The sequence below is a fragment of the Lithobates pipiens genome, unplaced genomic scaffold, assembly GCF_037356315.1.
Source record: "Lithobates pipiens isolate NorthernLeopardFrog02 unplaced genomic scaffold, aLitPip1_a1.2 Scaffold_13, whole genome shotgun sequence".
In the NCBI taxonomy this organism is placed as follows: Eukaryota; Metazoa; Chordata; class Amphibia; order Anura; family Ranidae; genus Lithobates; species Lithobates pipiens.
This window is the reverse complement of record NW_027507718.1, coordinates 228,148,295-228,161,669: the sequence shown is the minus strand read 5'-3', so window position 1 is coordinate 228,161,669 and position 13,375 is coordinate 228,148,295. Positions and strand designations below refer to the sequence as shown.

Sequence of the window (13,375 nt, the reverse complement as noted above, 5' to 3'; positions counted from 1 at the left end):
TGTCCTGCTGCATTTTTTAGTTAGCATTTGCACTTTATATCACTCAGGCTCTTTTTCACAGCATCTGTGTTTCATTATATCTGATTTTGGATTTTGTTCCACTTTAGTCACTTATTACCACTTAGCGGCGCGAAGGCTGACCACTTTTATCTGTTACATTTTGCCTCTCTGGGTCACAAGTGGCCCAGAAACCACCATTTGAACCCATCAGGAATATCCCCTAGGGCAGGGATCTCCAAACTACGGCCCTCCTGCTGTTGCGGAACTACACATTCAATGAGCCATTGTAAAACTCTGACATTCACAGACATGACTAGGCATGATGGGAATTGTAGTTCCTGAACAACTGGAGGGCCATAGTTTGGAGACCCCTGCCCGAGGGGATCGCTCATGCAAAATAGCATTTTTGACCACTGTCGAATTTGTCAGACGTACTTCTGAACTGGAGCCCCTTTCCTGTAAAGAGCTCTTTTTCATACTTCACAATGACAAGGTTATTTTATACCCAGGGTTATCCTTTCTCCTGAAGGTGGTTTCAGCATTCCTCCTCAATGACGACACTGTTATCCCACCCTCATGCTCTGCTCCTAAGCATTTAAAGGAAATCTTTCTATGTCGCCTGAGTATAGTCGGAACCATTTCAGTATACCTCAAGACTACTGTTTCAATCAGATGCATTGCCTGTGTGTTGTGTTCTCAGGACCTTGCAAGGGTCCACCGTTGAACAATGGATATGAAATCTGAGTGTAAGAGGTTACATTCAAATATAAATCTCCTCCTGTGATTTTATGCACCCAATTCATCAGATATATCCTGAATCCTATAACCTGTACTGTATGATTAGGATAAGAGGAGTTTTGACTTAACATTAATTTTCATATCTTGGCGTACAGAACACAGGTCACTCTCCTTTCCATTCTTTGGTTTACTCCATTGCTTGGTACAAAACAGAGGACTCATGGAGTGGGTTAGGTTATAGGGGAGGCTCCCATCGGACATGTCCTCTAAAGGTCTGCCATTGTCCTTTTTGCGCCTATAGCTGCAGTCATATCACTTACCTATAATGAACTGTTTCCCATGTCTGTCAGGCAGTTGGATACTGCAGAAATCTTCTGTGCATTGATGGCCAGTCCTTTTCCTACTGTTGAACTTCTAGCACTAAGGACTTAATGGCTTTAAAGCTGGGTACACACGGATCGAAATTTGGCTGGTTCTGCAGGGATCGCTAGCATTTCAATCTGTGTGTAGCCCTTCCAACTAGACAGAAGCCAATTGTTGGATCTGCTGCTGAGTGGGACTGCTGGAAAACCTTGTTTGATCAGCGGCTTACAGCCCATAGGCTGCAACACTAATCGTTGTATTCTGACAGCTCAGGAGTGGGGGCTTCTGCATCCATATTGCCTGTGCTTGCCTGCTGGCTGAACGAAAGAAAACTGACAATATGTACCCAGCTTTAGGCTCCATTCGCGCGAGATGTGGTGGAACTGCGCTGGGTGGTTATTCCAGTCCCACCGCATGACAAAATACCTTGTCCCCTGTGTGCACAATTTACACCACTGCATTGCGGTGTTGTTTGGGCACAGTGCACTACTTTGTTTCAGGGCAGGGCAGAGAAAGGCACCGCATTGCGACCAATTGAACTTTATGAAATGTCTGCGTGACATTTCAGTAAAGTTTGTTTAAAAAGAAAAAAGAAAATGTGCAGTACAGAGCAGTCATTCCCAACAGACCACACCGCAAACCAGCCGCTGCGTTCTAAAGTGCTGACTGGTGTTAATAAACCCTAAGGCCAGGGTACACACAGGCCAAATGTCAGGCAACAACAGCTGGATAAAACAAAAACGTCCGACATTCAGCCTGTGTGTGTGTCGGTCTGTCCAACAGAAGCTGGCAATGCTGGAAAACCAGCATCTAACCAACTCCTGATCATGCTCTCAGCCAATGACCCCATAAAGAATGTCCCCCTGGCGGAACACAATAGCTCAGCGGGGGAGATCACTGAACTAACCTCGCTTGGAACCCCTAGAATTGAACGAAAAAAAGCGAAATATGTGTACCTGGCTTTAGGCTTCTGTGAGCACAGCAAAAAAGATCTGACAGAGACCCACCCCCTCCCTCCATTGAGAAAAGTCTGAGTTGATTACACTGCATGTAGCATGATCTGTGAATAGGGAAGTGTCTGATGAAATAAAAGGTTCTCTCCACCAATTCGCTAATCCTGAATTTTTCAGTGGCCAAAACCCCCCAAAAATGTTCTTTCACCATACAGCATCCATCAAAATTTGCTCACACCCTCTGTTTCCCACATATTTCTATTGGCTAGCAAGGCAGATCATAATAGTACTGAGCCAATAGAAATGTAGAAAGCCAGAGGGAGCAGACAAAGCTCCAACATTTCCAGATATGGTAGTATTAAAGCTTTGTTCAGTGCCCCGGTATTAGAGTGTGGAGAGGATATTGAAATTTGCTGAATGTATGTGTAGTTACCTCAGTGTGCTTGCACTTTTTTTCTGCTAACAGCTTTTATGAATGTTTTTAATTGACCGAGTCACTTTTTTAACTGTATTTAAATATATTTTTGAAGAATAAAAATCTGCATATTTTACTTGTTCTGAAAGAAATAAATGGGCAACTATTGCTGCCATTTGTGTTTAAAATGGCTAGTAACCCCTATGTTCCAAGGGACATAGGTCCCTAGTGACATATTTGTAGATTTCAATCTGAGAACATTTTTGTTTCAAAATAACTTAGCAATTGAATTGTGCAACACAGGTAAGCTAACTCCTAAACTGCACAATCCCTGCTTGAACATCGCAAGTGCTGCTGGAATTCGTGCATCCCCTAACAACTATTGCAATTGTGAAAGTTATAAATGGCTCAGGTTGTAAAGTGAGTTTCTTAACCAAGCAGGAAAGGACATGGGGGAAGCTACCTGTTAGGTGATTTGATTCTGGCAAACAGAGATGTAAGAACCCCTATAAAACTCATCCCACTCCTTGCAGTCCTCAGTTTTTAGCTAGTCTTTTTACGTCTATATGACTAAGTGAGACTACTGACTGTTCTGAACTTTCTACTTCCTGGATCATTCAAGTACTCAATTGCTCACAAGCCTCGCATAATAAGAGCACAGTTTCTGGATCAGTATCCTAGGCATGCCACTGAGACCAGACCTGGACCCCACTGGAGATGGAAGGGGTGGGACCAGTCTGTAAGTTACTTTGGGCACTGCACCCTGTGGTTGGCGCTCCTCCTTGGGATGCAGTGCAACATGTGGAATTAACCACAGGGTGCTATTCTAGTCCAGAGTAGTGACGATCTATGTCATAGTAGTTCCAGCCCCTGGAGAACCCTAGGGGAGAAATGCCCTTCCAAAGTGGGTTAACCAAGGATGCAGCTCTGTTTCCCTCTAAATACTGCCAGCCATCAAACATTGACTGGTGAGTATTGGGCCTGGTCTTTTTAATTCTCTGCAGATATTGTCTGTGCTGTGGCTCCCTTCCTTACTGGAGGCATTCAGGAGCTGTCTGCCTGCTGCGCTGCCTTCTGTGCCCTTAAAATCCAAGTCACTCCTGGAGTTAAATGTGGACACCTCAGTGGCCAGCCCTCTTCCCTACGGGATTTTATGCAGGTGATGAAGCCCACAGGGCTTGACTATACTTCCCAGTTGAACAGTGCAGCCACATGTTGCCTGGGTCAGCGCAATTTTAGTGTTCAGTACAGCACAGGCTTCTGCTGTGTTGGTTAGTGGGTCAAGCAAGGGGTTTACTGCTCCATAGGGAACCCAACTTGGACAATGACTGGGTCCCTCTCTTCCACAGATACTTTGCATCCTGTGGCTCAAGTCCTGGTCAGTAAAAAAGAATACCCTCTAAGGGTGGAACTATACCAGCACTAAATGAGTACAATTAGAGTAAAATTAAATTTCATTGGTACAAAAAGTAAAAAACTTAAAAAGACATACGTAAAAGTGAGCATACAACAATACAGAAAAATTCCGAGACAAAGCAATAACTAACGCATTTCGGGATTCCTTCTTCAGAGATGTCCTAAAGAACGAAGCGGATAATTCTCTTGAAGGTAAATATAAATGTAAGTAGATTCAATGATGGTGTTATACTGACCAGGTAATAAAGTTTGCATCATATGTGTGTGTCACTATGCTTAAAAATCAGGGGCCGGAGACTGCACTGTCATCCGCACCACCACGGACGCCCACTACCAGGCTGTGAGGCCTACTTGGATATCACCATGCAAAAGCTGCCCCAATAGTGGCCAGAAACCGGAGGCAATGGATCTTGGAAGTGATAATATAAAGGAAGTCAAGAAAAGAGCCAGTCTATAAGAGTTGGCAGAATAAAATCAAATAAAATGACAGTATAACTGTTGCCTACATATCATTAACGGGACACTAGCAAAAAATGCTTGAATACCTTCCAAGAAGCAGTAGAGGATGTAATGAGCAACCACAATGATAAAGATCAAGGTGTGAATTGATAAAAGTCCAGTGGGCCTCTGCTGGGTAGCTATAACAACTCTCCAAAGAGGGGGCTGAGTAAAGGACCATATATAAATCAGGCCAAGTGGAGGCAAAGAGGAATATAGTAGAGTGTACACATGGGTCAATGTAGTTCCAAGAATATAGTAGGTCAAAGAATACAAATATAGTAATCTTACTAAATACAAGAGGCTGATTCACAAAGAGTCCAGACAGCAGCCCTGCTACAAACTGTCAGCGCGGCAGCTTTAATTGCCGACCCTGATTGTGGAGAGAGAAAATCAAAGAGCCCTTTCAAAGGGGCCCCTAAATGAAAGCCAATCCGTGAATCCCAGCTATGCGCTCAGTCTGGCCGAGAATAGGGAACTTATGGCCGCGCGGTGCAACCCCGCCCATAGGTGCAAAATGGCGTCATGTGGCCATCGATGCAAAAAAAAAATATATATCACATCCAGTGGGGATACTTTGGCCAGAGTGAGGGCCGTTGTGAACCCAACCTTCACAATTAAATACGAGAGGCGGAGATGGAAATGCCTACTCAAGGCAAGGCACGGTCAAGAAGGCTGCAAAATTAATGGGGCGGTATGCCGCTGCTGAGTGAGCAGCACGAAGCCCATAGGGGCCGATGGTGAGGAGGCATCCGAATGGGAGCAACACAGGCCACATCGGTGAACAGGTGGCAGTACCAGAGACTGAGCTATGGACCACACATGGAAAAGAGTAAGGAGAGGCAATATCAGCACCGTGTCCAAGGAAACACAATGGCATAACAGATCCTGGCCAGTACACCTCTGACAACCAAACATTAAATTGATAAAATAAATGTTTACATGAAAAGAACAACAGTATAAATCAATACATCATACATTATACGGTTAAATTAGCATCTAGATATTCTAATAGACCTATAAAGAAGAAAGGGGAAGTGGGAAATGGAGAAGGAAAATGTGGGGAAAAAATAAAGGGGATATTAAGAATTAATTAAGCCAGTGGGAGACACTATATTTTTCCCATCTACCAGATACAAAGCCATCCAGGAATGGTTTGTAGGAAATGTTTTCATTCAACCCTGGAAATGTAGTTGCTTTATATTTAAAAATCCACCGTAATTCACTCTGTAAGCGTTTTTTTTTTACTGCAGTCTCCACGTCGAGAACTAAGATGGACCCTCTCTGATCTTCATCTAAGTCGCAAAAATAGACAATCACAGTCTGCTTAAACTAATAACACACAAAGAATGAAATGTTACCATGTTTTTATTGAACACACCATGTAAACATTCACAGTGCAGGCGGAAAAAGTATGTGAACCCTTGGATTTAATAACTGGTTGAACCTCCTTTGGCAGCAATAACGTCAACCAAACGTTTCCTGTAGTTGCAGATCAGATGTGCACAACAGTCAGGAGTAATTCTTGACCATTCCTCTTTACAGAACGGTTTCAGTTCAGCGATATTCTTGGGATGTCTGGTGTGAATTGCTTTCTTGAGGTCATGCCACAGCATCTCAATCGGGTTGAGGTCAGGACTCTGACTGGGCCACTCCAGAAGGTGTATTTTCTTCTGTTTAAGCCATTCTGTTGTTGATTTACTTCTATGCTTTGGGTTGTTGTTCTGTTGCAACACCCATCTTCTGTTGAGCTTCAGCTAGTGGACAGATGGCCTTAAAGTGGATAAGAGACATGCATTATTTTTTAATTCCCCCCACTCCTTTCTTCTGCTGCTCTGCCAGAATTGGATATTCCACACCTCAGCATAATTGGGCATGCTGAAGTCATGTGGTTACTTTCCTGTCTTTTCACTGGATGTTAGAGATCATAGCAGAAGTTCAGTCTAAGAAATACACAGGAGAAATTGCATATTGACAAAGGGGAGTATAGAGGTGGGCGTTGAGTCTACTGACATCACGACTCCATCCACTGAGCTCCAGACAACAGACCCACTCACAGAATATGCAGTTTTTCGGGTCTCGTAACAGACAGAGGGGAGACATTTGACAGGTAAAAATACATGCAGGAGGCATGTATATCCTTATAGATAACCCCCTATGGCAGTAGATTAGAAAGGATGACATTGGGTTTACATCCAAGTTTTCCTGCAAAATGTCTTGATAAACGTGGGAATTCATTTTTCCTTTGATAGCAATCCGTCCAGGCCCTGACGCAGCAAACAGCCCCAAACCATAATGCCCCCACCACCATACTTCACAGTTGGGATGAGGTTTTGATGTTGGTGTGCTGTGCCTCTTTTTCTCCACACATAGTGTTGTGTGTTTCTTCCAAACAACTCAACTTTGGTTTCATCTGTCCACAGAATAGTTTGCCAATACTGCTTTGGAACATCCAGGTGCTCTTGTGCAAACTGTAAACGTGCAGCAATGTTTTTTTTTTTGGACAGCAGTGGCTTGCTATGTGGTATCCTCCCGTGAAATCCATTCTTGTTTAGTGCTCTACGTATCATAGATTCGCTAACAGGGATGTTAGCATATGCCAGAGACTTTTGTAAGCCTTTAGCTGACACTCTAGGATTCTTCTTCACTTCATTGAGCAGTCTGCGCTGTTCTCTTGCAGCCATCTTTACAGGATGCCCACTCCTAGGGAGAGTAGCAACAGTGCTGAACTTTCTCTATTTATAGACTATTTGTCTTACCATGGACTGATAAACAGCAAGGCTTTTGGAGATACTTTTATAACCCTTTCCAGCTTTATGCAAGTCAACAATTCTTAATCGTAGGTCTTCTGAGAGCTTCTGGCGTGTGTTTTTTTTTTTTTATAGGGCAGGGCAGCTGTAACCAACACCTCCAATCTCATCTCATTGTTTGGACTCCAGTTGGCTGACACCTCACTCCATCTAGCTCTTGGATATCTCCTTAGTCTAGGGGTGCACATACTTTTTCCACCTGCACTGTGAATGTTTACATGGTGTGTTCAATATAAACGTGGTAACATTTAATTCTTTGTGTGTTGTTTAAGCAGACTGATTGTCTATTGTGACTTAGATGAAGATCAGATCACATTTTATGATCAATTTGGGCAGAAATCCATATCATTCCAAAAGGGTTCACATACTTTTTTTTGCAACTGTATATGGTGTTGATTTAATCAATTACTTGGGATTGAAACTTGTGGCGTGCAAGATGTTGCCAGCTGTGAGTTTAAAATATAAACTGCTGCAGAGGCAGCCTTTATCATCCTTGTAGATATTATTATCCAAAAAAGGAATAGATTCAAGGTGAAAAGTCATGGTGAAACTAAGATTCAGTGGGTTTTTATTGATTATGCCTAAAAATTCCTGACGGAGCTCTGTCAGCCCCTCCTAAACCAAAAATACATCATCGATGGTCACCATAAGCAGCCATTTCCTCAGACTCAACAAAGGTGCGTTCCCACTCCCCCAGGTATAGGTTAGCGTATGATGGGGCACAACATGTCCCCATCGACACCCCCCACCTTGAGGAAGTGGGAATAGTTAAAAGTAAAAAAGTTATGGTGCATGATAAAATCTAAAGACCCTACAATTAAATTATTGTATCGCCAATCATACCGGGTGCATTGTGATAGCACTTTACGAATAGATGCGATACCTAGATTGTGCAGTATTGAACTGTATAATGCTTCCACGTGCATGGCCGATGGAGATACAGTTGTTCCTTCAAGAATTTGGAGCAGGTGGATAGTATCTTGAATGTAGGAGGGGAGACTCACTACATGCAGACGTAAATAAATGCCTTTGTATAGGGGGTTGTCCACATAGTTCCTCCCAGATACCCTCTGCTATTGCCAGGGGATCAACCTGGTCTCGTCAGCCTTTCAAAGGCCTCCCCACCTCTCATGTGCAAGGTTTGCTTACTGCTTTTGCCTCTACCAGACATGTTTTGGAGCTGTTGGCCTTATCGTGCAAGGAAAACTTTGTGGTACTGCACAAGGATAAGTTAATCATTAGTGTAATATTTTTTTTTTTTAAATTGCGTTTGAAAGACCACTGCGCAAATACCATGTAACATAAAATATTGCAACAACCGCCATTTTATTTCCTAGGATCTCTGCTAAAAAAAATATATGATTTTTGAGGGTTCTAAGTGATTTTCTAGCAGAAAATACAGGATTTTTTCTTGTAAGCATCAAGTGCCAGAAAAGATTTAGTCTTTAAATGGTTAACCAGTTGCCGACCGCCGCACGACGATGTACGTCGATAGCATGGCACGGGCAGGCATATTGGCGTACATGTACGTCCCTTGCCTCCCGCGGGTCGGGGGCCCGATCGGGCCCCCGCCCGGTGCCTGCGGCGGTCGGTATTCGTGCGGGAGCGATCCCGGACGAGGGGACGGCCATTCGTTCATGGCCACCCCCTCGCGATCGCTCCCGACGAATAGGAATCCCCCGTGACATCACTTCCTCTCCTGTAATGTAAACACAGGAGAGGAAGTGATGTATTCTCTCCTCCGTGTCGGTATTTTTCGTTCCGACACGGAGGAGAGCGGATCGGTGAGTTGCACCAACACTCTACACACACAGTAGAACATGCCAGGCACACTCACACCCCCCCTTTACCCCCCGATCACCCCCCCAATTACCCCTGCCCCCCAGTCACAGTGACACCAATGTCATTTTTTTTTTTTTTTTTGCATTGGTGTCATTTGTGACTGTAATAACTGTTAGGGCAGTTAGAGTTAGCCCCCTTTAGTTCTAATGTACCCCCCTAACCCCCCCAATAAAGGTTTAACCCCGTGATCACCCCCCGTCGCCAGTGTCACTAAGGCTGGGTTCACATTGCAGCGGTTTATGAGAACGAATGTGATTCGCACCGCACTGCAGTGCAAATCACATCCGATCTCTGTGCGATTCGAGTTCAGCCATTCGCCGCACCCGCCGCACCCACCGCAAATTCGCACGGGACCCTTTTTTTGGCTCGCAGCAGAATCGGATCGCATGGGTGTTCACACCATGCGATCCGAGTTTGCAGATCGCACTGCGATATGCGAACTGATCTGGGGGTGTCAGTAACATTTCACTGACACTCCCAGCAGTTCGCATAGGGCAGTGTGAACTGCCGCCGGGAGGCATGCGATGCGGGAACCCGCCGCGGATTTGCGGCGTTTCCGCATCGCTCCAGTGTGAACCCAGCCTAATAAGCGATCATTTTTCTGATCGCCGTATTAGTGTCACAGGTGACGCTAGTTAGGCAGGTAGGTATTTAGGTTCGCCGCAGCTTTTTATAGCGCCGGGGACCCCCATATACTACCGCATAAAGCCCCCTGATTGCCCCCTAGTTAACCCTTTCACCAGTGATCACCATATAACTGTTACAGGTGACGCTGGTTGGTTAGTTATTTTTTATAGTTTCAGGGCACCCGCCATTTATTACCTAATAAAGGTTTAACCCCCTGATCACCCGGCGGGTGTCATTTGTGACTAATAACTGTTAGGGCAGTTAGGGTTAGCCCCCTTTAGTTCTAAGGTACCCCCCTAACCCCCCCAATAAAGGTTTAACCCCGTGATCACCCCCCGTCGCCAGTGTCACTAAGGCTGGGTTCACATTGCAGCGGTTTATGAGAACGGATGTGATTCGCACCGCACTGCAGTGCAAATCACATCCGATCTCTGTGCGATTCGAGTTCAGCCATTCGCCGCACCCGCCACACCCGCCGCACCCGCCGCAAATTCGCACGGGACCCTTTTTTTGGCCCGCAGCAGAATCGGATCGCATGGGTGTTCACACCATGCGATCCGAGTTTGCAGATCGCACTGCGATATGCGAACTGATCTGGGGGTGTCAGTAACATTTCACTGACACTCCCAGCAGTTCGCATAGGGCAGTGTGAACTGCCGCCGGGAGGCATGCGATGCGGGAACCCGCCGCGCATTCGTGGCGTTCCCGCATCGCTCCAGTGTGAACCCAGCCTAATAAGCGATCGTTTTTCTGATCGCTGTATTAGTGTCACAGGTGACGCTAGTTAGGCAGGTAGGTATTTAGGTTCGCCGCAGCTTTTTATAGCGCCAGGGACCCCCATATACTACCGCATAAAGCCCCCTGATTGCCCCCTAGTTAACCCTTTCACCAGTGATCACCATATAACTGTTACAGGTGACGCTGGTTGGTTAGTTATTTTTTTATAGTTTCAGGGCACCCGCCATTTATTACCTAGTCTCACTAGTGTACCCCTAAATTTAGGGGTGTCTACTTTCCAAAATGGGGTCATTTGGGGGGGGTTTGTGCCATCTTGGCATTTTATGGCCTTCAAAACTGTAACGCCCTTAGAAAGCCTGAAGGCGGTGCTTGGTTTTCGGGGCCCCGTACGCGGCTAGGCTCCCAAAAAGTCCCACATATGTGGTATCCCCGTACTCAGGAGAAGCAGCAGAATTTATTTTGGGGTGTCATTTCACATATGCCCATGGCATGCGTGAGCAATATATCATTTAGTGACAACTTTGTGAAAAAAAAAAAAAAAAAAAAAAAGTTTGTAATTTTCCCGCAACTTGTGGCAAAATATAAAATATTCCATGGACTCAACATGCCTCTCAGCAAATAGCTTGGGGTGTCTACTTTCTAAAATGGGGTCATTTGTGGGGGTTTTGTGCCATCTTGGCATTTTATGGCCTTCAAAACTGTAATAGGTAGTGAGAAGTGAACTCAAAAATGTACGCCCTTAGAAAGCCTGAAGGCGGTGCTTGGTTTTCGGGGCCCCGTACGCGGCTAGGCTCCCAAAAAGTCCCACATATGTGGTATCCCCGTACTCAGGAGAAGCAGCAGAATTTATTTTGGGGTGTCATTTCACATATGCCCATGGCATGTGTGAGCAATATATCATTTAGTGACAACTTTGTGTAAAAAAAAAAAAAAATTTTTTTTTTTGTCATTATTCAATCGCTTGAGGCAAAAAAATAAAATATTCAATGGGCTCAACATGCCTCTTATCAATTTCCTTAGGGGGTCTACTTTCCAAAATGGGGTCATTTGGGGGGGTTTTGTACTGCCCTGCCATTTTAGCACCTCAAGAAATGAGATAGGCAGTCGTAAACTAAAAGCTGCGTAAATTGCAGAAAACGTACCTTAGTTTGTAGATGTGACAACTTTTGCGCAAACCAATAAATATACAATTATTGACTTTTTTTTTACCAAAGACATGTGGCTGAATACATTTTGGCCTAAATGTATGACTAAAATTGAGTTTATTGGATTTTTCTAATAACAAAAAGTAGAAAATATCATTTTTTTTCAAAATTTGCGGTCTTTTTACGTTTATATCGCAAAAAATAAAAATCGCAGAGGCAATCAAATACCATCAAAAGAAAGCTCTATTTGTGGGAAGAAAAGGACGCAAATTTTGTTTGGGTACAACATTGCATGACCGCGCAATTACCAGTTAAAGCAGCGCAGTGCCAAAGTGTAAAAAGACCTCTGGTCATTTACCAGCAAAATGGTCCGGTCTGAAAGTGGTTAAACTGAGAACTCCTACACACCGAGTTAATTTCATTGATGACTATAAACATTGTATCTCTTTGATATTTTCTCGGCAGACTGCCCAGAGGGGAGAAGTCGCTCCACAGACTTCAGGCAACTTGCATTGACTTCTATTACAGAAGTCTTTTGCAAGTCGCGCTGAAGTGATAATACATCAGCACAATCGGCCGATACCGATTAATTAAAAAAACACCAAATATCGGACAATATATTGGTCGACCTCTAGTCCAGATTTGTAGGGCCGCCACCTGGTCTATTCATGAGTTTGTTCTAACAGGTGGGCATGCATGCCTTTGGTGGTGCCGACTTTGGCTATAAGATGCTTCAAGCTGCTGCTGTTTAGTTTGGGGTACTCCTCTCTATTCTGTGGGCCTGTTGGTGTTTGCTGTAACGCCGACCCCAAAGTTGTATTTCATATTGACTTCTGTCATCTATAGCTTCAGCTGTGTCCTGTACTGTTGACTTTCCTGTAAAATTATTTTCTTTGAGTACAGTACAGGACCCACACCATCTATGTATCTTATTGCTTGCCAAAAATTTAGAATTGTTAGCAGTTGGAGGGGTATAGAGAGTCCTTATAGCTCTGCTTGCCAGTGTCCATTCACCTGAAAGTAGCTGCATATAACCCATCCATCTATGGCTTAGTCAAAATTCTATTTTTTCTTTCTTACACTTTCCGTAGAAGTGGATAAACTATCTAAAGGAGTTTGGCCATATTTGTTTAAGTTGTACTGACAAACGGGATGGTGAACATAGCCTGGGTTCAGTTCAAAGTGTTGAGAAATTAGGTGACAGGATGGGATGCTTGCAGTTCAGATGAATAAAAATGGAGTTTGTTATTAGCAAGCAAATTTTGGTGGAGTAGTAGTTTGTACCATTGAAACATTGTTTAGTAATACAAAGTTTGTAACACTGAGTGCTGCACATGTGTTTATACATATATTAAAGTTGTACCCAGTATGTTCGCTGTAATCAAAAATATTTCCCAGCTCTAAATATGCATTACTTATTCATAACATCCATATAATTCCTTCCATGTAGAGCTCTGGCCATAGAAGTCCCGAGACTTGCAGCAAGTCAGATAAAATGCTGAAGAAGGGAGTGTATGACAAGGTAAACTTGAGCTAACTTTTTTTGTCAATTATTTTATTTAGTGGAGCTTGCAATATTGTTTTTCTTCTTTTTCCCTATTTTCTTTAGGCATACACAGATGAGCTGGTTGATTTGCACAGAAGACTAATGGCTCTGCGAGAGAGGAATATCCTGCAACAGGTTTGTTCATATTCTTATAGAATGAGTTCGGGGAAGAGGAGTTGTGTGGAAATCGGTAGATTGGGTTAATGGAATATCTGTATTTAACAATTAAAATCATTAATTGTAAAATTATTCTGTTCTGTCACTGTTAGCAAGAGGGGGAACTT

At 43.9% G+C, this 13,375-nt stretch overlaps 1 protein-coding gene across 1 annotated transcript in view; it reads left to right on the top strand.

Annotated features, from left to right (window-relative positions):
* The window catches only part of LOC143974679 (protein ENL-like), a 78,175-nt gene that overhangs the window by 58,493 nt on the left and 6,307 nt on the right, over window positions 1–13,375 (top strand). The window contains exons 10-11 of the mRNA XM_077476301.1: window positions 12,996–13,067; window positions 13,155–13,226. Coding sequence (XP_077332427.1) covers window positions 12,996–13,067; window positions 13,155–13,226 — 144 coding nt within the window. The remainder of the gene's footprint in view (window positions 1–12,995; window positions 13,068–13,154; window positions 13,227–13,375) is intronic.